The 26,198-nt window shown below is 39.8% G+C and overlaps 1 protein-coding gene across 4 annotated transcripts in view; it reads left to right on the top strand.

Moving 5' to 3' along the window:
• Positions 1-282: 282 nt before the first annotated feature.
• Positions 283-26,198, top strand: part of LOC131448173 (nck-associated protein 5-like) — a 55,881-nt gene continuing 29,965 nt past the window's right edge. For 3 of the 4 annotated variants that reach the window (XM_058620359.1, XM_058620341.1, XM_058620369.1), the window contains exons 1-5: positions 283-995; positions 16,483-16,634; positions 19,383-19,473; positions 21,037-21,192; positions 25,278-25,346. In XM_058620359.1, the coding sequence (XP_058476342.1) occupies positions 16,606-16,634; positions 19,383-19,473; positions 21,037-21,192; positions 25,278-25,346 (345 nt within the window). In that variant the 5' untranslated portion in view covers positions 283-995; positions 16,483-16,605. The remainder of the gene's footprint in view (positions 996-16,482; positions 16,635-19,382; positions 19,474-21,036; positions 21,193-25,277; positions 25,347-26,198) is intronic. The other variant, XM_058620350.1, reaches the window with a different exon arrangement.

The following is a 26,198-nucleotide window of genomic DNA, read 5'->3' as shown; positions in this document are numbered from 1 at the left end:
CTCCCCTTCTCCTTTTGTGTCACGTAGTGGAGAGATGCGTCTCCTGTCTGTCAGGAAAAAGGCAGCGATACTAAACGGGAACAAAACACTCAGTGGGATTTGTAATTTTCGCCCGTCTCTCTCTTTAGTTAAATGACAGTCATTTTTTTTATCATATCACCTCCTCCTTCCTTTTCTATACTGTGCTGCTTCACAGATTTCCACCGGCTAATCTCACCCTATAGGACGGCTTTGATTTTTATCTGTGGCTGAGTGCCACTTCGATGCTACTACACTACATTTGCCATCCCTCCCTAAACCTATCACAGTGTGGGAAGTAAACGTGTGCCACCTATGAAGTCAGCAGTCCCCCAACCCCCACCCTTAACACATGTTCAGCATCCTCTGGGCAGCACTGAGACACAGCTGAGAATTAGAGACAGAGAGAGAGAGAGAGAGCAGTGAAGTGGAAATATGGGTGAGCGTCAGGGAAAGACAGAAATAGAGCAATAAAGCAGTGAATTTAGTCAGAGAGAGAGAGAGAGAGAGAGAGAGAGTAGAGGAGGAGGAGGAGGAGGAATAGAGACAGTCTCTTCTCAGAGGATGTGATGCTTTGTGCAGCCAAGGCTGTATTTGTGTGTGTGTGGATGTAAGAATCGCCTTGGATTAGCTGCCACCCCAGAGACCTGCGCGGTGGACTTGTTTGCATACGGATCCCAAAACAGCAGCAGACAGAGGATGCGACAGCAGCTGGACACTGGGATCCATGTGGGCCTGTGACGTCTGCACTCGCCTCCGTGGTCGCCTGTTGTCATCCGCTTGTGAGAATGGCTCCAGCAGCAGCAGCATCATCATCATCAGCAGCAGCAGCAGCAGCAGCACTGACCCAGATTGTGGCACACGGTCGGTCTGTGAACGCGATGCAGTCGAGACGAGCCCCACACCTCGGCAGTGACCGCTCGGCCCGCTGCGTCTGCTGACATCTGTCTCCGTGGATACGCACAACCACTGGCGGGGTGAGGATGCACTGTGACCTGCATGCTCAAATTTCAAGCTAGTGGATTTTCTGTGTGTGTGTGTATGTGTGTGGGTGTGAATGCCGGCTGTCATTTAAACAACAACAACAACAACAACAAATGAATCCTAGAGTATGCTGTGATTGATACAGTCCGAATGCTGAAGCTTAGAATTAATATAGAGTCAACACAAATGAAACGTATACATTCACATACTGTTGTATAAAGAGTATATTATATTATGAAATATGTTAAAAAATGTGTAACTGGACAACGTGGTTGTCAGAGTTTCTGAAACAGGGAAATCAGAAGCTGCACTGATACAGAAACCCATACACACTTTTATTTTTATGAACTCATTTTATGAACTGTTTTGCTTCCCTGTCCAAAATAATCACGTCTTCAACTTCCTCGCCACTTCCAGATATCTATATATATTAATGCATCTCCACTGCACACCCTTGTTTTTTTTGTTATCTCCTCTGGTTGAGATGTTTTTGAGAGGTGTAGTGAGGCTTTTTAATGTTTGAGTCATGCTTGGAGTTTCTTTACCCATAATTACAGATGGCTGCTGGCAATAATGGCGTCACATTTATGTCAAACAATAACAATTAACGTACGTCCGCGGAATATAGGTCCTCGCACCTTGCTCTCCATGAAGAGTGGAAAGTTCCACGCATGACCTGGCGAAGGAGAATGTCGTGTAGCGTCACGTGTCGATAGTGAGGTCGTTGATCAGTACGTCGCCACGTGAACGTGTGGATAGTTGCCCTTTGTTGCCCTTTTCATGTACCAAAACATTCATGGCATAAGTTCCATACAAAATACCAGAAAAGGAGCTTGTATTGTGCCTTCGGTGAATGCTAACGATACAATTGAAAATGACAAATTTACTGTCAGGAGTTACTATCCAATGCGGTGTATTACTAAGAAACTTTACAACAAAGGATTTGTTATAAGCTTTAATTTTAGTCATGATTAATACATCTTCTACATTAGTAGGCGTAGCTGTTGAAGGTGGAGCTAATTTTTCGTCTGCATTCCCATTCAACTCGATTCAAAAATCCACACGGCGACAGAGGGTTAGGCTCCGCCTTCACCTTGTAATCCTTGATTTGGCACTTTCCACTCTTCATAGGTCTCCACCCCCGAAACTGTCAAAATATCTGATCGACTCACACGAGCAGATTTCTGAAGCTGTGTGCACGCGTGGTGGCTTAGTTGTTTCTCCCTCGCAGCTGTCTGAACTCCTCGCAGTTGTTTAATATGCGTGCGAGGACCTACAGTGTGTTGTTCATGAGCATGTTTTACTGCTCTCACGACTTTTGGCATAAATGTGACAACTTCAATTTCAGCACATCATGGTCATTGTTGCAAATCCCTCCTTTAAAAGCATGTTTAATTTTAAGGGTCAGGGTTAGGATTTCCTCCACATTGAACTTGTACACACTTCAATGCATTAACAGTGAAACAAAAGCCGGTCCAAACAAAAGAGCCATCAAGGCCATTAAAAGTATGCAGAAGTGAATCATTTCTTGTGTAAAATCAAATTATTATGGTGCCGCTTTTCTGTTTTACTCACAATTAACGCAAATGACTTCAGTTTCCTGTGCAGTGAGATACACAAGAGTGAATGTCACAAAAGTCCAGAGGTCTCATGTAACAGCGATGACCTTCTTCTTCTTCTCCTTCATATAATGACTTTGTTTGTGACACAGTAGAGTGTAAGATGAGCGTTCCTCTGCACGGCTCATTTGGGGACAGTTTTTCAGTCAAAGTATTAGTTAGCTTTTCGCTAACATGTTTTGTTGTTTTTCCGCTGCTAACACACACACCTGCGTCATAGACTCTAGTGTTAATTTTGTCACCCGTTTTTTAATTTAGCCTTAGTCTTGTTTCAAATTTCCTTCTTCGTCTTTTGTCATATTTAGTCATTCACATACCGTTTTTGACTAAAAGTCGCACTTTGCATCGTAGGGTGAAGAAAAAAGACTTGATTTTTCGATTTTTTTTTAAGTCTTTTTTCTTTTTCCTAGCATGTTGTCGTCGCCGCTCTGGCAGAAATCGCCAGTGTTCTTGCTCCGTGTAGTTTCATGTTGCAGCCACAGGGTGGCAGCAGCAGCAACAGCGAGTGCTGGAGTTAAGGCTGCTGCACGTGAACTCATATCGAGCTACTCGTCTCCTCATTTTGTTGGCGAAAATAAAGAGGGATTTTATCTTAGTTTTTAGTCTTTTTCGTCAACAATGATGCTCGCTAACATAGTCGTAGTCAGCGTTTTAGGACGCAGTCTCCTCATCGCCTCGTCTTAGACAGGAAATAAAATACTTTTTGATAAATACATATTTTGTCTCCAAAAGTCTCCGCAGGCCATTTTACTGTAAAGAGCAATCATGCAACTTATTAAAATGACAGTTTTCAGCTCAAACTATTAATGTTTGCATTGAATTTCAGCCAGGATATACAGTAATACAACAAAATAATCAAACCTGCAATTTGACTAAGTGCTCTGTCCAAATGGAAAGACACGGCAATCGTTAGATTAAAGACAAAAAGTGTGACAAAGCAGAACGATGGTGAAATTCTGCAGAGCTGCAGGAATTCACTGGCTCTCAAATCTTACTCTCCACATGACAAATGAATGTATTTTGTGTTGACAACAGTGTGGGAAGAAAAAACTCAAAACATTTTAACTTAGTAAAGAAATCTAGATATCTTTAAATATAGTTAGAGATGTATATAGTGTCAAGTTGTTTGGTTTTATTTTGGAGTTGAAGTTTGTTGACTTAGTGCACATTTGCACATCTAATCTATAAGTTTCAAAAGTCTATAAAAGTTTAATTCAAGCTCAGTATCGCCACACTTTGAATAGCAAAAGCCACTTTTGTTGATTTTACTGCCCTTTTAAGTGATATTATAATTAATGCAATTTATTTAATTTAAAGCACTGGGACTACTCCGAGGTGGTGGAAAGGGGGCCCCAAATTAATTTCAGCTTACGGCCTCTTGGAGGCTTTGGCCGGCCCTGTTAACACACAAAAAAACGTCATTAAAAATACATCATACCACAATCTCAATACCTGTGAAGATGCACCTGTAGTGGTTTCTTCTTTATGTGGCATTTATGGTGAAAGATGCAACAGGAAATGAACAAAGGCTGCTTTAAATATTAAAAATAGATAGTATTGAGTTAATTTTAACAGCACTAGTGTGATAAACACATTATACGTCACGACAACTGTGTGAATCTCGTCTCTGTGCTTTTCCTCTGACAGACTTGTCAGTGTGTGGCAGTGACGGTGACCTGAATGCCATATTATTGTATGCATGCAAAATGCAAAAATAGCTGCGTGCGCATATATATAATGTATGACCTGGGAAATATCATGAAGTAACAAGTGCTTCCGCCAAAAGTACCAAAGAAGTAGGTTAAGATGACGGACAGGGGAAAAAAAAAGAAAAGACAAATACTGTCAATAATTTACAAAAGTCCTTTTTTGGTTTCTGAAAGCATTTCTGTGGACGTGGTGAGAACGATGTTCGCTCCAGGGCAGGAAGGAACATATTAGATTCAGATGCATCCACACACGTTCAGTCCACTAAGTGCATTTCAGGTCGTTTTAAAGAAAGGCAAGAGGAAACTTTCATGTCACTTCTAGTTCAAGGTTTATGAAGCCACTTTTTTAAAAACCCACAAAAACAAACAAAGCCGTCATCTGACTTTTGTCTTTAATTGGAAAAGACGGCATCAAACATTCACTCCTGGGTCCAAAGACTCTGCGATAGATGCAGGTTTTTATTGGCTCCAGCACTGAATGACAGTAATGACACCCGGGTGAACAAAGCGAGGTCGTCATCTAATCCTTTCAGGTCGGAGTTTTAAAGAAACACTGAAGTGAAAAGAAAGAGATGCAACAACCGCTGTGACATTGTCACTGCTCTCCATGGTGCTTTATTCTTGTGTGTGTGTTGTGTGGAAGAAAAGATGGGTTTACCTGTATTTTAAAAGGGTTTAAAGGACTTATTATAGGATTATTATTATTATTATGTGGTCTCTTGTAAGCACACAGCAGTAGATGGATTTAGAAAGGTACTTTTCTCAGCGTGGATGTTGTCAGGTAATAACCAAGCCCCCCCCCCCCCACTGTGCTCGTGACCTGAGTCTTTTTCACACATGAGTCTATTATGGCGCAATATTAGCTCCTGGGGACGTTATTAACACGAGATAACGTAGATAACAAAAGTGAAGAATGAAGGGCTGTGCACTGCAGAGGTTAAATAGAGTTTTTACAATGTTGTACAGGAGAAAAAAAAAGAGGCATAGATTGAGGTTGACAGCTTGAGTCTCACAGATGAGTCAGGGGTGACGATGAAGAGAGTCATTTATAGAATGAGGCATCAGCAGGAGAGAAACTTGTCGATCATCATTCTCAGTCCAGCTGTTTTAAATCAGAAGCCTTTCGGGTTATGTGTGCTGGTGGCTTTATGTTGAGAGAATGACCCAAGACCGCCATCTTTACATCTCTGTCCCACTCCCTCGTAAATAAACCTTAAATACAACAATTCTAACACACCTGGAATGCCTGGTTGCTTGTAAAGGTGATTTCACAGGTGAACACTGCCTGTACGCACAAAAACTTGAGTTCTGTCACTGTCAAGAACACACAGCAATGATTGCTCATCCTTTTTTATTGCGTTCCTGGTTGAATTTGAAATAGAGGACAGGCTGTATGTCACAGACCATAATAATGAGTTCCTTAACGCAGCGGTGCCAATGTCACAGTGGTTATTTACACATTTGCTCTTGAGCTGCTCACAGTTTTAGAGTTTTGATCCATAAATCTTAGGGGCAAGAGAGAGTTCTTCACTTTGTGTGCTGTGTGAGGGCAGCAGAAGTGGTTCTTCTTTTAGGGATATATCTGTCGCAGTTCTTATCCAAACACCACCAAAGTCGGCGCTACACACACTGGTGCCCTCAGTCTGTAACCTACCAAGTTTGAAGCCTGTGAAGCAAACCGTTGGACGGTTCCTTGAATTTATTGATTTATTGACACATCTGATGTTGGTGTAGGAGCCATGTCTCATTTTTGTTTGTGAGACTTTCCCCCCAACCACTAGGGGGCGGTGTATTTTACGTCTTATATTGTACATCGGCCTAGCCTGGGGTCATGCTGGGTTATATGAGGTCACCTATCATTTTACTCAGGTTTTCTACATGTGCACGTAATAACAATAACATACCAGCAAACAGTCAGCAGCCAGTAGCACCACAGTACAGGACTTCGTCATTACAGATGGTTTACTAAATCAAACACCTTATCATTTTGCCATGATGGTCACCAGTACCCCAGATTCCACCAAATGGAGGAAGCACTCGTATTCTGCCCAAATATGTGGCAAAATTTCCTCCAATGAGCATTTAACCCTTTAACACTTATCCCTCAAGATGTCCCATTTTTTTGTTGTTGTTGCTTAGTTAACCCTAAAAGCATCTTTCCCTCACTTCAACTCTCCTTTAACTTCCAATATCTGGCAGTTATACACAATTGACTGCATGTTAAAATGTGGTTTCAACAATTCAAAATGAAGAAAACCACTGCAGCTGTACTTGAACACCAGATTTTCACAGAAATATTGTGTGTTCTTTCCACGCTTTCCTCTCTGGCAACATAGACACTAATTCTGAGGCTTCTGGAAACAGCACGGGTGAAATTTGTACAAACCGTCGCATAACTACGGTAATGCAAAGTGCACTTGTGCAAACGTGTCGTCAGCGATGCGCTCGGGTTTAAGTTAAGTTTAAGTTAAGTTAAGGGTGAAGCGTCTCCTGTTTCTCTCGAAACAATCTTCGGTCTCCATGTTGCTGATTTCCCCAGACGTTAGGAACTCTCCTTTAAGCTGACTGTGTGTGGGAAGTAGCCATTTAAAGATGGTCAACTGTGGCCATTAAGAGATCGTTAACATTACTTAGATGGACTGTGGTGCTAAAATTCTGATTATTCCTATGATTATGATGTGTCTTCCCATCATTTCACCACCAGCCGCCGCCGCCTGGATTATTGACTCAGGGCAGGTTGTCTCCATTTATTTATACTGTGCTGATATCAAATTCTGGCCCCATCATTTGCAGCGTCAGCACAAAGCCACAAAGAGTCCTCGGTACAGGCTGCAAGTGTCCAGTGTTGGCAGGTCCGTGTCCTCTGCAGTGTCAGGTTTCTGTTGTTGGCCGCAGTGGAAAGCAGTCGTCATCTTTTAGTGTCGTCTGTCTGCTGTTAAAGCTGGACGTGTTGTCGGACGTGTCTTTGTAAAGAGTGGTTAACTGAGCCGTGCTGGGTAACATATCCACGTCGAACGTCTGCTTATCGGTTTCTAAACTCTGTTTATTTTAATCTATCTGACATTGCAGCTTCCTGCAAGGAGATTTTTTTATGTCTTGTGTTTTTGGTTTTGGTTTGAGCAGCAGAGAGAAAATGGACTGTGGTGAATGAATGCTCATATTTACTGGCTGTACTTCAGGAAAAGGGGGAAATTGTATGCAGGGTATTTAATAGCTGGAAGTCAGGGTGCCAAACATGAACAGGCTCAGCACATCATTGTTTTTGAGCAGTGTACAGTGGTTAATGTGCTGCAGTGTCACATTGAGTGCAATTGTATCAGCGTGTTCAGTCAGTGCAAACTCTCTGTAACGTAATGGATGAAATTTAACATTTGCCTTGAACATGACTTGGATGTAAAGTATGTTCCTTAAATGTGACATGACTGTAAAAACATCTCTTGTTTTTGTCCACAAACCAAAAATTGATTCAGTTTTAATGATTTCTTTGTTTCACGGAGCAAAGAAACCAAGAGAATATTCATATTTATATTAATGTGAACATTAATTGACATTTTCTGACCTCTATATGCAAGTGCCAGTTCTCCCCTTATCCCTATGTGTATTTGTTGGTCTTACGAAATCATTAAACAATCAATTATGAACATTTCCAGTGTATAAAAGATACCAGAAGATGTTAGTGATGTTCACAACATCTATTTATTTACCTAACTAACTTGTTACACTTTTTGTACCTTTGCATATTTAGATTATCCTTAACATTTCCAATGATTATTTAAACTTTGAGCACACAGTCTGTTTTTATTCACAAAGAAGTCAAACACTAAACAAACACTAAACAAACACTCTTAAAACAATAAAAGTAAAAACTCTAGACACTTAGACACATAGTGCAGCCTGAGAAATGATTATTCTTGGCCATAATAATGATGCAAAATGATAAAATTAAGGAGTACTGATGCTGTCAGGGCCGACCCAAGCCTTTATGGGGCCCTTAGCTGTATCAGATTTTGTGGACCCCTTCCCACCACATAGGAGTTGCATGTGTTGAATGTGTTTTTACATTAGAAGGCAGTCAAATTTACAAAAATGACCATTATTAGCTCTTTAATATTCAAAATAAAGCACTAATTGTGGCCTAGTAAACCAGTTTAACCAGCTTTGTTTTTTTCCTCCTCGTTCTTACCTACACGTATAGTCTCGTACGTCTTGACCTATCTTGGAGACAGAAGACGTCCTGCGACTATAAAGATAGAAACCTGACCTCAATGCAGAGAAAGCCTTAAAAGGGAAGTGGATGTACAGTAGTAGCTCAGGGTGAACCATTGTCTGTGGCTACATATATGCCATGTTTAGTGCATTGAAGCAGAGAGTCTAATGCATTTGATTGGGGGAAACTAGATGAGGGCATTGTGTGCAGCCGCATAAACGGGGTCAGTGGTCGCCTTAAGGTTAGAGAAGACCATCACTGGTGTCTCCATACAGGTCAGGAAAAATGTCTGTGTGTGTGCTTTCAGTAGCCGTTGTAGTGACCTCTCCAAAGCTGCAGTAATCAATATTTTCAGAATTTTTGTGGATATTTATCAGTCTTTATTCATTTTTTTTACAGCAGACACTTTGAAATATTTTAGCCAGAAAAGCACATAAACATGGGCACATGATAACGGCCATTCTGTTCACTTCATGTGTGACAGTGACCAAGCATGCACCCTGAAACTGAGGAAGCTAAATGGAACTCAGCCGCCATTCATTCATTAAATCAATTATTTTTCACCTGTGGATTTTGCAGCTGTGATCTGTCAAAGTATCAATACAAATGGTCATATACTTTTGTCTATTTTACTATATTATTGTAAAGCACTTTGGGATTTTATATCTGTGACAGGTGCTATATAAATTAACTTTACTGACAAAACTTGTAATTACTAGTTAAGTTGGTAAATTGCCCTGGAAATGTGTTTCTAGATCACAACACATGATTCATTTTATATCACATCACACAATTTTTTTTAAACAGGAGTGCGCAGAATTCACTAAATAGGCAGTTTTTCTTTTCTTTTGTTCATAAAAACAAGCCGAGCATTTCCAAATTTCACAAATTTCACAAACAACTTGAGTACTTTTTACTTTTCAAGTGTGTTTATATAGTAAGAAAAATTTAAATTAAATTTAAGAATATATGGAATGAGTCTTGTTGTTTTTAGATAATATAATGTATATACTGTATATCTTTAAATTTGACACATTCTACAGCAGCGAGAACTGCCATATACTGTACATACACTAATGCAAGGAACGTCTCACTGTCCAACTGGACGTTTGACAGTCTTGGCAGGTGACTTAATGAGGACACCGGTGTCTGCACTGCGGTGGTTTTTGGATGAGAAATGCTCGCGATATCAGTGGAAAATCACTGAAAGTGTACGTTTGTTCAATTATTACTGTTCTGTGGTGCAGACATCTACACAAACCAGATTATTGTTTATTAGACATCATTTTGAAGGCTTTTACAGTAAAAAAACCCCACTAATAAATGTAATATGGTTTTAATATTGGCCTCATTTATCTAAATTGAGTTAAGGTCGTACCCTGTGCTTGGCTGAACAAATGAAAGCGTAAATAAAAAATAAATTTTTCAACACTTTAACTAAGCCACTCCATAAATCAGTGGTGCAGAATCAGATTAGAAGCTGGCAAAGACAAAAACAGTAACAGCATTACAGAGATTTAGAAGCTTTGCGACTTCAAGGATGCGTTAAAAAATAGCTTGTGCTAAAAATATCTCAGCTCAGGACTATTTATAGTGTGGGAGCAGAGAACAATGCATAATATTTCCATGGTTTTCAGATCAATTCAAAGACAGTTTAGTGTTTTTAGTTGAACATTCCAGTAGATTTGGTAGATTTGGCTACAACGGCACAAAAAAGAGGAGTAAGATTGAAATTCTAGCTGTGACTTTGATCAAAGCGTCACTGGATTTGCATGATGTCAGGGATTTCTGTTATTATTGCATTATTTCTTTTGTACAATCTCAGATTAAACGAAGTTGTAACACAGCGTGTCCTTTAAGGTTTCATTTTGTGGAATTGTCGTGGTTTGCCAGTGCAACCTTTTCTCCTGAAACTACACATTCCCACACACTTTACTGCCTGTGTGGAAGATTATATAGAAAAAGGTACTGAAATATTCTAATCGAGTAAAAGTACCACTATTTTGATTTTACATTTTACATACAAGTAAAAGTAATGGTCTAAAAATGTACTCAAGTAAAAGTGAAAAAGTACCTGAAATGTACTCAGAGTAAAAGTTACTTAGTTACCTTTTTGACAAGGGGAGACAAATCTCACGTGAATTGTTTTTAATTAAAAAAATAAAGTATTGACAAAATAAAATATGTAAACACATAATGTATCAATAGGACAAAGGTCACAAATGCTTTAACTTTCTCCTTAATTAGCACCAATTCACCTGTCCTCGTCACTCACCTGTCCTCATCATTCACTGCCAAGGTTGTGTGTGGCCATAATTGTTTTACTCAGTAACAGATGTGTATAGTACTTCCAAAAAAAAACTTACATTTCCACCTCTGGTCAAAGGTGATACTTGAAGTGGACTGGGAAAAAACACAGCTGGTGTTGTAAACATGGATAACAGAAAATGCTTCATATTTACACAGTGTCTTCTAATAGGAAGCTATAAAAGTGAGTGACTAGAAACTTTATAGTATATTCCACCAGTGTGTTTACTGGTGTAGCTCCTTGGCTCAAACTATTCCCACAATTCCCCTCTGCAAATCTCTTCATTTCCTGGCTTCATGAGTCACAGGACCGAATTGCCGCTCTATCAGCAGGATGTGATTTGAGGGAAAAGTATGTATTCATTAAATACCCAGGGGGCAAAGAGTCAGCAACGTCCTATCCTAATTCCTTACAGCATCAATGCCAGAGGCTTGAAGTACTGCCTTGATTACACCAATTTAAACCTCCCACCCACCCCGAAAGGAAGACATGTAATTACACTATTTACTTTGCTGTGCTCTCCTCATTCAAGACACAAGTAAACATGTAAACTCTGTTTTCCTTCTGTTCCACATATTTTTAGCACATTCATAATATGACTTATGACTGAAGGGTCAACGGCCGGCCAAGGTACTCAAATCCCCATTACTCATTATTAAAGGGACACTCTAAATTGACCCCGGCCAACAAAGGTCACATCTAGTGTACTCCTTGTGCCGGTCCCAAGCCCAGTTATATGGAAGGGCTCGACAGGGAGGCATAAAACAAATCTCTGCGAAATCAAACGTGGGTGTCATCCACTGTGGCGAACCCCTATAGAGGGAGGAGCCAAAACTCTATATAACTGTTACAGACACACTTAGTAATGTCATCTAATGCACGTTATGAGATTTCGTCTTCATAATCAGATTACTCTTATATATTATAGTATTAGGGACGTCCCGACCCTGACTCAGTCTTTTTACTATTGATTATCTGCCGATTCCGAGTACTGATCTTGTGTTTGTTTAGATAACAGCAACAGTACATCTTTTTCTCTTTTTTTGAAGGTCGCTGTTTGTTAAATTGAGAGAGAGAGAGAAGAACACATGTGTATGAAAATGTTGTTTACTGAACAGGTGCTTTTAATAGCCCGGTTAAAGTAGTATTGTGATGAAACGCGGAAAATATTGCGAGGAAACGCTAAAAGGTATTGCGAGAAAACGCTACAAGTATTGTCAGGAAATGCTAAAAGTATTGTGCTAAAAGTATGTGAGGAAATGCTAAACATATTGTGAGAAAACGCTAAAAGTATTGTGAGGAAATGCTAAAAGTATTGTGAGGAAAGGCTAAACGTATTGTGAGGAAAGGCTAAACGTATTGTGAGAAAACGCTAAAAGTATTGTGAGGAAATGCTAAACGTATTGTGAGGAAACACAAAGTATTGTCAGGAAATGCTAAAAGTATTGTGCTAGAAGTATTATTAGGAAAGGCTAAAAATACTGTGAGGAAATGCTAAAAGTTTGGTGAGGAAGTGCTAAAAGTATTGTGAGGAAACTCTAAAAGTATTGTGAGGAAACACTAAAACTATTGTCAGGAAATGCTAAAGGTATTGTGAGGAAATGCTAAAAGTATTGTCAGGTAATGCTAAAAGTATTGTGAGGAAAGGCTAAAAATACTGTGAGGAAATGCTAAAAGTTTGGTGAGGAAACATTAAAAGTATTGTCAGGAAATGCTAAAAGTATTGTCAGGAAATGCTAAAAGTATTGTGCTAAAAGTATGTGAGGAAACGCTAAACGTATTGTGCTAAAAGTATTATGAGGAAAGGCTAAAAATACTGTCAGGAAATGCTAAAAGTTTGGTGAGGAAATGCTAAAAGTATTGTGCTAAAGGTGTTGTGAGGAAACGCTAAGAGTATTGTGCTAAAAGTATTGTGAAGAAACGCTAAAAGTATCTCCTTCACTGGAGATAAGGGACCTGCTTGAAACACCTGATTTAAATACAAAGGTGTGGCGTAGAAAGATAACGGTGTGTTCCATTTACATTGTAGGTCGCGGCTTCAGTTCATGGTTTTGCCAAAGGCTCCATCCCCACATTGTCACGTTCTTAATCCTCTCTGCATTACTATAAAAGTGCTACTCTCACTCACATTGAGATATGAATGACTTGTACAGTTAGTGAAAACAGAGCTGAGCCGTGTTGTTGATTGTCACATTTGTACAAAGAGCTGCGTGACACTGTGTGGAGGAAGCGTAAGAACTGAGGCTCCTCACTGTTCTTACAGGCTCATAATGACGTGCTTTCACAGCTGCCTGATGGACATTAACTCAACACTTCCATACTCTACTTTTACCCGGCTTTTTTTTTTAGCTTCACTCCACCATAGCCCAGACATTTTAAAATGCTTGTATTAGTTTTTAAATAATCTGCTTTTGCATATTAGACAGGTCACCATCTTAACACCAATAACCTTTGTTATACTGATACTGAAGAAAATAATATAATGATAAACTGCTATTGAATTATTGCCTGTGCAATAATCCACACCAGCAGGCCGGTTACAGCAAGGTTTTTACTACTTTTTCCTCCTTTTTTCCTGCTCTAGCTCTTATTTCAGTGAGGCCTCATCAATGAAATAAAAACATAAGTGCACATAGTCACAGAGGGAGCAGTGGATTCATTTAAAAGATGCAACACAACTGCAGAAAATGAATAAAGTCCTCCATCTGCTGGCCAACTAAAGAAAGACACATTCATTCTGTCACACAGAGAGATTTAAGAATTTTAATTCAACCTTAAGGCATAAAAACTCTTAAGAGTAAATTAAAACAATATTCACACGTGTGTTGCAACTTTCTCATGAGGAAAAGAACAAAAATGCTATTTGGTGTTTTGTTATAGAGGAAAAATAAAGATTTAAAAAATAGTCTCATGATCATTCCCATGTCAAGTCACTTGATGCTTTTTTTCGTTTCCAAATGTCTTTTTGCCTGAGTATGAATGTGTGATTAGATTTGTGTCACAGATGATGAAATTTCCTTTATTCACGTGGAAAGAAATGTTGATTCCAACTGTATCCTGTGACTTTCATGGTTTCATAAGTCTTCATTCAAGTAGTTTTTTGAATACTTTTTTGAAAACTTCTTAACCACAGACACAAATTTGGAAACAGACACTCTTTTCGTGGAAAAAGTTAAAATGCTTGGATGAAAACATTCACTCCTTTCTTGTGACATGGTTAGTTTTGTCTTGTTTTTTGGGGTGCTGTGTTTCCCGTGAATCCTTGTAAATAGATTTTGTCCAGTCAGTTGATTATTTTAAAAAACTTTTCTTTAATCAAATCATTTCCTTTCCAACTTGTCGCCACATCCTGTAATTATTTAAATGGGTTTTTGTAACATGATGTCATTTCCTGTAAATATCCTGTTTATGCCTCCATCCTGATGAACGCCTGAGTTGCGGCTCCAACTTGTTTTTGCATATTTTTTACATTTTGTCATGCGTTAGACCACACCTATAACCTGTCGGTATAAAGAAGTGGTCACCAACTGCATTAATATCCAGCCCGGAACTCTAGATGAATCCAAAATTCTGGTTATTTTTAAAAATGTTTTATAAATTGTTTGCTTTTGTCCACAAAAATTACAAATTCATGCAGAATTCAAAACCTTTTATTCTGAAAAAAGAGTCAAAGAGCAGTTTTAAAACACTAGTAACAGTCTATTCATTTGACATTTGTGTACAGTATTGAATAGTTAAGATTGGTAGAAAAATAACAAGTTTTGTCTGATGAAGAAATGATATGTTTTTACTTTGCCGACCTCTGACTTAAAGGCTGTGGTTATCATTTCTTCTAATTCTTCCAATTACGGCATCTATATTTCGCTTTGTTGTTCAATTTAAGGTTAAATTATTCAATATTTAAAAGTCTGACTTTGGTAGTGATCTCTTTTCACCACTAGAGGCCAGTGCTGATTCACATTCCACATCCTTACCAGGTCCCTTCAATTAAAGATTTAAGTAAAAACACAACGTCCTAGAGGGCTGCAGAACCTTGTGAGATGTTTTTAATCACAAATCCACCTGAATCAGCTCATTGAGGACTCTTTCTAGGTTTTTGCTTGAATGAGTTTGTCCCCTGACTTTGCATTTAATGAACTAAAACAAACAGAAAAACAAACAAAATTAATTATCTGCGCGTGGTCCTGCTATTATTCATATGTGCACAGGTGGGCAAAAATGATGAGCCAAACATAACAGGGATTTTCATTTATAAATAATAATTGTCCCTAGCGTGAAGGATGATATAAGATGATCTCTTTGTCCCTCACTTACAGAAAATCAATATTCTCTTCTCATCAATTTGCAGCAGATCTCTGATCAGGACTGATGTCATCAGTAAAGTGGCTGCAGTGCATTTTTGAGCAAATTTAAACCATAAATAACATAAATAAATATCTGCCACAGCTTTTTTCAGTTCAATATAAGACTGTTGTCATTATATCAGCTGCAGCTCAATGTTTGCTATGTTTGCCACCTGTGTGAGGAGTGAGGAGGGCGGTATTGATTATTCCAGACAAGCAAGTATTTGGATCCAAAATGACAGGTTTGTCTGTCAGTTGTGGAGGAAACACTCATGTTGATGCTAATTTAAAAAACAACAACAACAACAACAAAAACAGTACTAGCTCACAATAATTCTTAATTTTTTTGTTTACTGAAATTTTCAAGCCATTTCACTAACTACCTACAGACTGATCATCTGACTTACCTACCTACCGACCGTACAACCTATCCACCGACCTACCAACCTACTGATTGACCTACCTATCTACTGACTGACTGACTTACCCACTGACCAACCTTCCAACTGACCTACTGACCTACCTACCTACCTACCTACCTACCTACCTACCGACTGACCAACCTACCTACCTACTGACCGACCGACCAACCTTCCGATCTACCTAGCTACTGACTGGCCGACTGACCTACCTACCTACTGAACGTACAACCTATCAACCGACTGACCTACCTACCTACCTACCGACCGACCGACCTACCTACTGAATGACCGACTGACCTACCTATCTACTGACCGACTGTTCTACCTACCTACTGAATGACCAACTGACCTACCTACCTACTGACCGACCGACCTACCTAACTACTGAATGACTGACTGACCTACCTACTGACTGACCTACCTACCTACTGACGACCGACATACCTAACTACTGAATGACTGACTGACCTACCTACCAACCTTCTAACTGACTGACCAACCTGCCTACTGACGGACCTACCCGCAGATCTACCTACCTACTTAGTGACCGACCGACCAACCAACCTACCCAACAACTCAATCGATCAATAATTTTAATATATACCGTAGATTAGCAGGTTGCTGATTGTGGATTTGTCTGCATGATTGGCCTGATGCTCTGAGGCCCTGATGTTTTGACTTGGTGAAAGGGAACGCCCCTTAATAAAAGTGTAATTCTGCCTCTGTTGCAGTTTTAAGGTTCTGTCAGTGAACGTCACAAGGAGAGAGAAGTGTATGAACACACACACACTGTATTTGTTTGGAATCATCACTGTGATAAAGATATGCAACGCGAACAACACGCTAACTGTGTTTACTCCTCTGCCCTACAGCGACGCCGCAGAGGCTGATCCATAATAATAATCCCAGCTGGAGAAAAACAACATCTGGGTGTGGAGAGAAGGGAGAGGGAGAAGTCTCAGTGGGTGGGGGGTGGGGGTGCGGTGGTACGGCAGATGGTGACACTGCAGCAGCACTTCTCCAGGTAACACCTTCACCACACAACAACACGCTTGTGTTTCTGAACCGAAATGATGTTACTTTATATCTACAGATTGTCAACATGATGGTGTTTTAACCACTTGTGGTGAGGATTACTGTTTCCTGGTTATGACTGTGATCATAAGGTTTAGGAGGTAAAAAACCCCCCACCTGGTTATGGCTGGGGAAAAATGTTGTGTTTATATCCTGCCCATAAAAAAATCCCCCACAGTGTTGAAATGTGTCCTTAAAAACTATACCATTATGTCCTCGAAACATTGGCTTGGTGGACGTCTTGATAATGGTGCAAACAAAGTTCTTAATTGGTCTCCTGGTACCACCAACTCCACCAACTCCTGGTGAGAACTCTGTCTACTGATTACTTGTTTTGACACAGTGTGCAACCTTTGGTGGTTTGTTTATGTTAATTTTCTGCCTCGGATTGGTCTTTGTGAAGAGAGAGGATGTGACATTATTTATATGTAACCTGGAAAACTCTCTGTCAAGTGACGGTCACGCCGTTACCCATGAGAATCTAAACTCTTGAGTTTTGCCGTTCAACCAGCGCCATATTGAGGTTTTGCTATTGGACATGCACAAACACGAAAAAGAAACTACTCCATAAAGGAATAGGACGAAGCCTAAGATTATTAAATCTTACCCCTTCTCCACTAGTTAGCAACTAGATACACAAAAAGAAATGTGTAAAGTGAATAAATAATCTGTGAAACCATATTGAACAGTGTCACGCTTGGACATTTGCTTTAACTCCGTTCTTCATCTGTTCCACAGCTTCACACCACTTATTGAGGTTAAACTTAACGTTATATCGCCCTTCTCTATTAAAAAACAATTTCTGAATATTGCCAGGGAGTAGGTTGTTTGTCCATTTCCAACATTATTGGGTACATTTCAAACTAAGTTGCTACCTTTGAGTGTTTTTGCCTAAAGATGAGCAGATTTCCGTCGCTTCAGTTACTTCAGCACTGATACGACATAAAAACACACCGCACCCACAACTCAGTGTCAAAAAAAGTGCAGTAAACATGATGCATAGCATGCATTCATTAAAGACTAAATACCAAATGTGACAAACTGCGGCGCTTCTGCGGAGACGTCCAACAGTTTCATTAATGTAAGAGCCACGCTGTGCTGTTTGTAGAGGGTGTTTGAATGAAAAACATTTACTTCCTTTTATTGGACACTAAAACATGATATAAAATGTCGAGCTTCTGCAGCGAGAGACTAACCACTGTGTTCCAAACGTATCGATTTCCCTTCCCAGGAGGTGATAAAGGGAAATAATAACTGGAGCATTAACTCCAGCCGACTGTTAAGCTACTGATCCAGGTCCCATCTGCATATACTGTATATGCTCAGTAAAGTTTTAAGATTAGCTCACAATGATTTGCGACTGAGTTAATTCGGCTCCGCCCTGGAGAAGATGTTTGAACAGCTGCACAGTGTTTTGAGAAGAAGTTCTGTGTATTTTTGAGTAATAAAGTGCAGCGCCAGCAGGTGGCGCTATGCCTTTGACTTAGTTTTTATGTGGTGAGGATTTTTGACCCAGTCTCTTCTCTCATGTTTGGAGTTTTATGCAGATTGGACAATCTACGGCAAAGTTACAGGCCACTTCCTGTTGGGTGAAGTTCATGCTTGTAGACGTGTCTTGTATGGGTGTCTTTGTGAGGTCCTCACGTTCTGTGTGTTTGTGTGTGTGTGTGTGTGTGTGTGTGTGTGTGTGTGTGTGTGTGTGTGTACATGTCTTTAATAGGCTGTATGGACCAACTGTCAAACAAACATATATTTGTGAGGACATTTTGACCTTGTGAGGACACTTAAGCTGGTCCACATCCCTTTATACAGTTAGGGTTAGGATAAGGAGCGAGAGAATGATGCTGCACCAACATGTGTGTGTGTGTTGTATTTAAAAACATGGCTAAGTTGAACAACCAAATACAAATAACACCTAAATAACATCTCACCAGTAGATTCCCTCATAACGTGATGGATGATGCAGCATTTCTCAAATCATTACTCCCCTTAAATTACTTTCTGTTACTAATCAGCGTTGCATCATTGGGTCGTGGATGTGGGAAAAAGAACCCGCTGCAGGTCAGGTCATGTCACGGTGAGCGGGTCCCGACGCTGCCGTCGAGTGCAGTCGGTGCAAATGATGAAGTGTGAAGACATTCTATCAAAAGGGAAATGTTCCTTTAACACAAGAACCTCCATCTGTGTGTGTGTGTGTGTGTGTGTATGTGTGTATCAGCTCCTCATTCCCTCACTCCTGTGCAACCCTGCATCCAATCAGCAGACTTCATTACTGTGTCCACTGGCCTGGAAAAATAATGCCGTACTGCAGAACCGTTAACATCACCATTCAGTCATAATTAGTGACATAACCTGTTACATAAAGGCTCGGTCAATGATCCATATGTAAACAAAGGTGCAGAACCAGCGTTAAAATTCCAAACAGCACTGAACAAGCGTATATTTCCTGTAATGATGAGCTGAGAAACAGATAAAATGCAGATTGTTATTAGTCACTTAGTCAGTTAATCACACACTTTGGTCCAGACTGAAATATTCAGTGAATGGGTAAGAGCAGAGGTGTCAAAGCCACTTAATATCATATTTTTAATGAAAACATTGTCTTCTATTCTTTTAAACACAACCAGGATTCATCTTCCATAAAGATATCAATAAACTAACCAGTCTGTTTCTATTTCTTTTTCTTTTTTTTTTTTAGCATGGAGGAGACAGTGCAAACACTACTACAGAACCAGGACTCACTGGACGGCCCCAAGGTCGACCCACTGGACCTCATGAAAGCATACAAGGTACAGAAAGGACGCCCATTCAACCCATACAACCGCTGCTGTGATGATTTTGCCCTCAGCAATTGTAAATACAGAGATTGTATGATGATGTAAACAATGGACACTTGTTGCAGATACTGATGTGACGTGCAAACCTGCTATATCCTCTGTTTCAGTACATGTTCTCTTATGGTGCTTTTCCACTATACAGTTCCAGCACGACTCAGCAAAGCACGGCTCTACTCGGTTTGGTATGGTTTTCCATTACTGTAGTACCTCCTCAACGTGGGCGGAGTCAAACTGCTGTGATGTCGTATTATACACAACACACACAAACTATTGACTTGTAAAGCAGTTGTTTTCGGTGTAACTGAATCATTAGAATCAGTTCATTAAATACATTTGTTCACAGAATCGTTCAGTACCTCCTGCATGAACGGAGATACAGAGATCTCCGGCTTTCAGCAGTGCTGTCGCTTGAGATTTTAGACATTTTAGACATTTCCTTTCCTAAATGTTGGAGATTAATGCATGCCTTCAGGGTTTTTAAGACTTTTTAACTGATCTACAGTTCGACATCGTTTGGCTTGATTCTTGTGTCGGGCGTCTCATGACTCTTCCAGGTCGTCAGTCTGTTGACATCACATTCTCAGCTTGCAACCTCGCCAGAGCAGGTACTAAAAAAAACCACCAGGTACTATTGCTAATGGAAAAGCAAAAAAAAAGTGAAGCCGTTCAGAGCCGAGCCGTGCTGGAACTGTGTAGTGGAAAAGCGCCATCATTTCTATCTTGTATATCCCCGGCGTCACTACCAAATGTTCTCACAGCTATGTTTTCTGTTGTTGTTGATGTTGATGAGTCATGCGGAAATCTATATGTGTGCACGAGTGCCTTTTGAAAGGGCAGTCGTGTTCAGACGCAGTACACTTATGGTTCTGAATGTAAACTGTGAAATTAATCACATTTGAACCATGTAGCTGGTAAATCTGAACAAAACATTAATCTCCTTGGCACTAAAAATATAAAACATCCCAAGTGGAGGCTTTTTTCAATCTTATACCGGTGACATCATTTGTTGCTGCCCTATTTTGACAATAATCAAATAATTAATTACAAAAAACCGTGTGATAAGAACCAGAAAAATTATATGTTTTTGTGCTGCAACTTTTAGTGTGAAAGAATGAATTCCGGGAACAAGGCAAAAGTGCTGTACTGATGGAGCAAGTGTTGTGGAAAAATACCTAATACTGAATTTATTTGGACATATTACAAACACAGACACAGCTGTCTCTTCTCATTAGCTGGATATCTTTATTTACCTTGGTCACTATTCGAGTATCGATGGTATTTTCAGTGTTTGCTGGCGGTTGATAATTAGTCAGTGATGCAGATCAGTGAACCAGTGCCGGTTCATTCTCAGTGGGAAGCGACTCCATTTACATATTACACCTTAATTCCACTGAAGTTTAGCAAAGTAAAAGCACCATTTATGCAGTATTTGGTGTGTTGTTGCATTATTACTGATATCTTTGTGATTTAGAGACTGAGATTAATCTTTCATGCGCCCACGCTGCATTATTCCAGGACAAACTCTTAGAGGAAATGTGGAAGCAGCAGGACAATCTGGAGGCTCCTGCAGCCGCGGCAGCAGACGTGCCCGCCTCGCCCGAGGCCAGCGGTGGATCTGAGGAGAATTCAAAGGACAGCAATCCCCTGCTAGAGCGACTCAGAGCCCTGGAGGTAAAGCAGATTGCATGTTTTGCTTCTTACCCTTCCCACAAGTGTTCTCCATTCTCCGACAATTGTCATCAGACCTGAAATGTCACATTGATTGATTGATAAAATGATGTGACAGCATGTTTCATTAGATTAAATTGAATGAAATAGGTTTCACTTGACATGTATAGACACTTGGGGTCAGTTTTTGTGTCATCATTAAGAAGGATTATAGAAAACATCAGGATTGTTGAAGAAATTTTAAGGCTGTACATTTTTTTCTCAATTAATCAATTAGTTGTTTTGCCCATAAAAACAAATTTGGGAATTGGTGTAAAATATTTATCTGCATTTTCAATTCACAAGAACATATTCAGTTTCTCAGAGGCTGAATTCACAGAATCACAGAACTTATATTTATTTGATAGAAAAACAACTCAAACTGATTAATCAATGATCAAATAGTTAATAATTATAGTTGATTACAAGCTGTTCAGTTAGTCTGTTACTTTTATTTTTACCAGATCAAATCCTGTCCTTTATTTTAAAGCTGCAGTACGTAACTTAGGGGGATTTTTGTTGTTGTTGTTATTGTTGTTGATGATTTGGTCTTCAAGAAAAGAAACAATGTCATGTTATTTTTATGCTGTGACCTAGGCTCTGGTAAGCAACAGCATCAGACCTCACTGAGGGAGCGTTTGTGTGTATACAGTGGTAGCGCCGGGGCGAGCGGGGACAAAAGACATTGTAACAACAACTTGGGGTTAAAAGTGTAATATTCTAGTTAATGGACATGTAGAGCAACCATAAAAAATGTAGAATTAGTCTTCTGGTTTTTCTTTGTAGGGTGAATCTAACCAATTACCAAAGTAACAGTTCAATGAATTGCCATTAGGGGGCAAAAAAGAACTCAGTTTGAATGGAAGTCTAAGGGAAAATGAACCCACTTCTCATTTGATTTATAGCATTTGCAGGAAACAGCTCAACAGCTCATGATGTAGATTATGTTTCCATTTTGAGGAAAATATGTCACAACTCCTGGATTATCTGGGCGCTATTTGTTGGACATTTATTTTGTTTGGACTTTTTTGTTTCTGGTTTTCCTGTGTCCTATTTGTCTCACCTGTGTCTGATTATCCCTGATTTGCTCGCATTTGTGTCCTCCTTTTTTTTTTTTGTGACAGAAATAACAAAAGAGTGCAGACATGAGTGGACACCAGTGTGATCAACTGCTTGTGCCGTCTAGTTTTGCCTGGTTCACTTGATGTCTGTGAACTTCTGTTTTAAAAAACTGACATGACGCTGGTCGAATCCCAAAGAGGTTTTGTTTGTTTTACAGCTGAAAGACTCCGTCGACTTTTTACACGGAACTGACAATAAATCTAGGGGAAAACATTTCTACTTCATCCAGTCAGGTGGTACAACTTTACAAAGAAATAGAGGACAAAACAAGTACAATCCGTTTTTCATTATAAGCGTCTTTGAATATCCACAAATAATGTGACCCCATTATGTTGAAGAGTGATTCCAGCAGCAGGGGAGCAGCAGCAGACACAGGACATATTGGCATTCAGGAGGTGATAATTAAAATGCTGACAGGGTATTTAACATTTGGAGGCAGTGTTCCAGTGAATGTACAGTACGCCGCGCTGTCCCACCGTATAGGATTCAGGATCTCTTGAGGCGTCTCAGGTAATCATTAGTGACCACACTGCTTTATCTACTGCGGCAAAAAAAAAAAATACACCAACAACCAGAACCTATTTTACCTGGTAGATTTCCAAATCTATCAACCTACAGTCATCCTAAATCCTGCTTATCAGTGTTTCACCACCTTGTTAAAAAACCCCAGAAAAGGTTGAAGTTATTTTTCGGTCATGATGCTGCTGCAGGTGTTGGAAGGGTGGATGTAACACCTCTGTGTTGTTGAGCTCATTTAATCAAACAACTGGGACAACTGAAACAATCAGAGCCTGTGAGACAAAGAAAAGTTATTATTTAAGTTTTCATCATATCTTATACATTTGCTATGCCCTTTATACAGGATCTGCTTATATTTAACTCACCATACAGTTAATTGCACTAATATGTCAGAATATAAGGTGAAGCTCAGCATGAACTCTGTGGACTGTTAGAACATTTTGACAGGTCACAGGTGTAAAAGATCAAATTAATAATGGCTTGTTCTAGAACAAGTTATTTCCTATGTATTTTCCTGCTAACAAGACCAAAACATCATGGAAACTCCACGCCAGCCAGTTCCCAAACTCCTTTCAAACTGGTATGAGCATGGGCTGGTTCGCCAGAATGCACAGAGTGACACCAGAACCAGAACCATTGTGCTTTCAGACAGACAACAAACCGGTGGAAGAGGCTCTGAACCTTTGAGACCCCAGTTCCAAATATCTTCTCTATCCCTCTTCTGCCACTTTATCCTCCACATGGGAGTCACTGGGGGCGCTGGTGCCAACCCCAGCTAACATACTGTGGGGCAAAAGGTGGGGTACACCCTGGACAGGTCCATCACAGGGCCACATAGAGACAAACAACCTTTCACTCTCACACTCACACATACGGTCAATTTAGAGAGTCCAATTTTTCTTAATCCCCAAATCTGCATGTTTTGGACTGTGGGAGGAAACCAGGGAACCTGTAGACAACCAATGCAAACTCTATTGACACATTATTTACCTACATAAGGTTTGTTCTGGTTCCTTCTCTGCACCAAAAGTCCACAGAGAAAATCTATGGACTTGTGTGGAGATGGGAGCTGTAGTCTACTGCTGTAGAAACATCTTAATCAGATGCACCTGATACAAACTGCAAGCAAAATGTCATTTGAATCAGAGTGTCATATTTCAGTTTTATAGTTCATCTTTAATTTTGCCTTGTCATTAGATGGCGTGAATGTAGATAGAGTGTAAAGTGAGAGGCTGTGGATCCTGTCCTGCATGTGCTTTGACTGCAGATACTTTAATGGTGTAAGCGGCTTCCTGATAATGTCACGCTCACTTTAATTACCAGCATGACTTTGTGCTGAATTATTAAACATCGTCATCATTTCTGTGATATTTTAGTGATATTTCAGCAAAAGCCTGTGTCGTTCCTACTCACTGTCACTGATTATCTTGAGGAATGAAGTGGCCTCTTAAAGAAGGAACTTGTCTACTCTTGGTGAGCCTAATGGATAAATGTGAGTGCATTATGGGGTTTTCTGTCACTGCTTCATGGTGGCTGCCTTTACTGCACCCACATTTGCAAATTTAACTGAGTTATACATTTATTTGGAAACGCAGCCACCGGAGCGCACTTGAGTACGCTCCATGTCACGAAAGATGAAGAGTTTCCTGCGAGGACCATAAAGAAGCAGATCAGTAATAAAAACAGACTGAGATTGCCGTGGCTTTTGACAGGAGGAGGAGAAGAGTCACTTTCTTGCAATTTAATTTCATAGTTAAGCCAAGAGCCCTGATGTGATGCTCTTTGGAAAACAAGCAAACAGGATCTTAATAAGTGATATACAGATTAAAACATGGAGCAATAGCGATCAGATAGCGATAGCGATATCTATCTGATAGATAGATAGATAGATAGATAGATAGATAGATAGATAGATAGATAGATTGCCATTTGTGTGATTTTTGTCAACCTGTTATTCAGAGGTTTTGCCCTGCAGCACTTCCATGAAATCACAGCAGCTCATGTGGCTGTGTTTTTTTCTTTTTTTCTTTTTTAGTTAAGATTTACTGGATTGTTCACTTCAGTGGAAAGTCCAATCCTGATTTCCCAGAATCCTCTCTCTCCCTTGCTCCCTGTTGGGCAAAACAGCTGTCAGTGATTGAAATATACCTTACGCATCCCAAGTGAGCCCTACAGACACGACGGGGCTCTGCAGTATAACGGAAATTTAAAGCGTCATTCGCTTAGGACCATCATTGTTTGGTGAGGCTGCAAATCCCACAGGGCTGCAGGTGCAGAGCCTGTCTGTCCATCCGTCCGTCCGTCCGTCTGTTTCTCTGCATTAGAGTAGACATCATATCTCGCAGGTATTTGCAAAAACAACAGCATGTGTGTTTGACGTGAAACCTTTTGTTTTTCTGTCTGTGCAGGTGGAGAATTCTGCTCTGTCGATGGAAAATGACAATCAGAGGAAGCAGTACGAGCGCTGTCTGGATGAGGTGAGTTGTTATATGTTGTTATAAATGCTATATACTATAGTATATAAAGTATGTTTTTTTTATAGTGTATTATCACTTGAGCAGCCTGGACGTACGTTACATTTTTCCACAGCAGACATCCTTTTGCATTTTTGGTTTGTCCTTTCAGGCTGCTGTAGAAACATGGTGGCCTCTGTTGAAAATATATGTAAAAGGCTTTTTCTAAGGCTAAGAAAACCAAACAAGTTTCATTTCAAAGCGATGTTGGTGCCTGAGCAATAAAAGGCATAATACAGAAATGGAAAATGAAGATTTTTTTTGAAGTGTGTACAAATGTCAAAAGTAAATAAACTCATATAATTTGAAAACTCAACATCAACAGCGGCTTCAATATATGGGGGAACTTAACATTTTTAACATTCAAGTTGTAACAAAACTTGTATGTTAAAATGTGAAATTGTAACTTTTTCTCTGGAAACAAACAAGCTGCTTCCTTTTCTTTTAAAATGAAAGAAAAAGGCTTGACAAAGTTATGTGGTGGTCAGTTCCTGCTGAATGGTCAGACAGCTTCTGCAGTCAAGAGACACTTTTCCACTATTATCTGAAGTGTAAGTGAAGGCCATGGAGGACAGTCTAGAGAGGGACATATCGAAGCAAGTGGACAAAAAAGCCCCGGGGTGATTTAAGAGGGAGAGCAGCAGGAGTGAGCCTCCTCGCCTTCTCTCCTTCCACTCAACACTTTCTTCTGTCTCTTTCCAACTGCCAAGACTTTTTTCTTTTTTTTTAATAAATCATAGCAGTCCTCACTAATGGGCTTGTTACCATGGAGATCGCTGCCCATGAGAAATTCTTTTTTTTTTTTAAATTCAGACT

This window comes from Solea solea, chromosome 2, assembly GCF_958295425.1.
Source record: "Solea solea chromosome 2, fSolSol10.1, whole genome shotgun sequence".
Taxonomy (NCBI): domain Eukaryota; kingdom Metazoa; phylum Chordata; class Actinopteri; order Pleuronectiformes; family Soleidae; genus Solea; species Solea solea.
The sequence above is the reverse complement of the archived record's forward strand: the minus strand, read 5'-3'. Positions and strand labels throughout refer to the sequence as shown.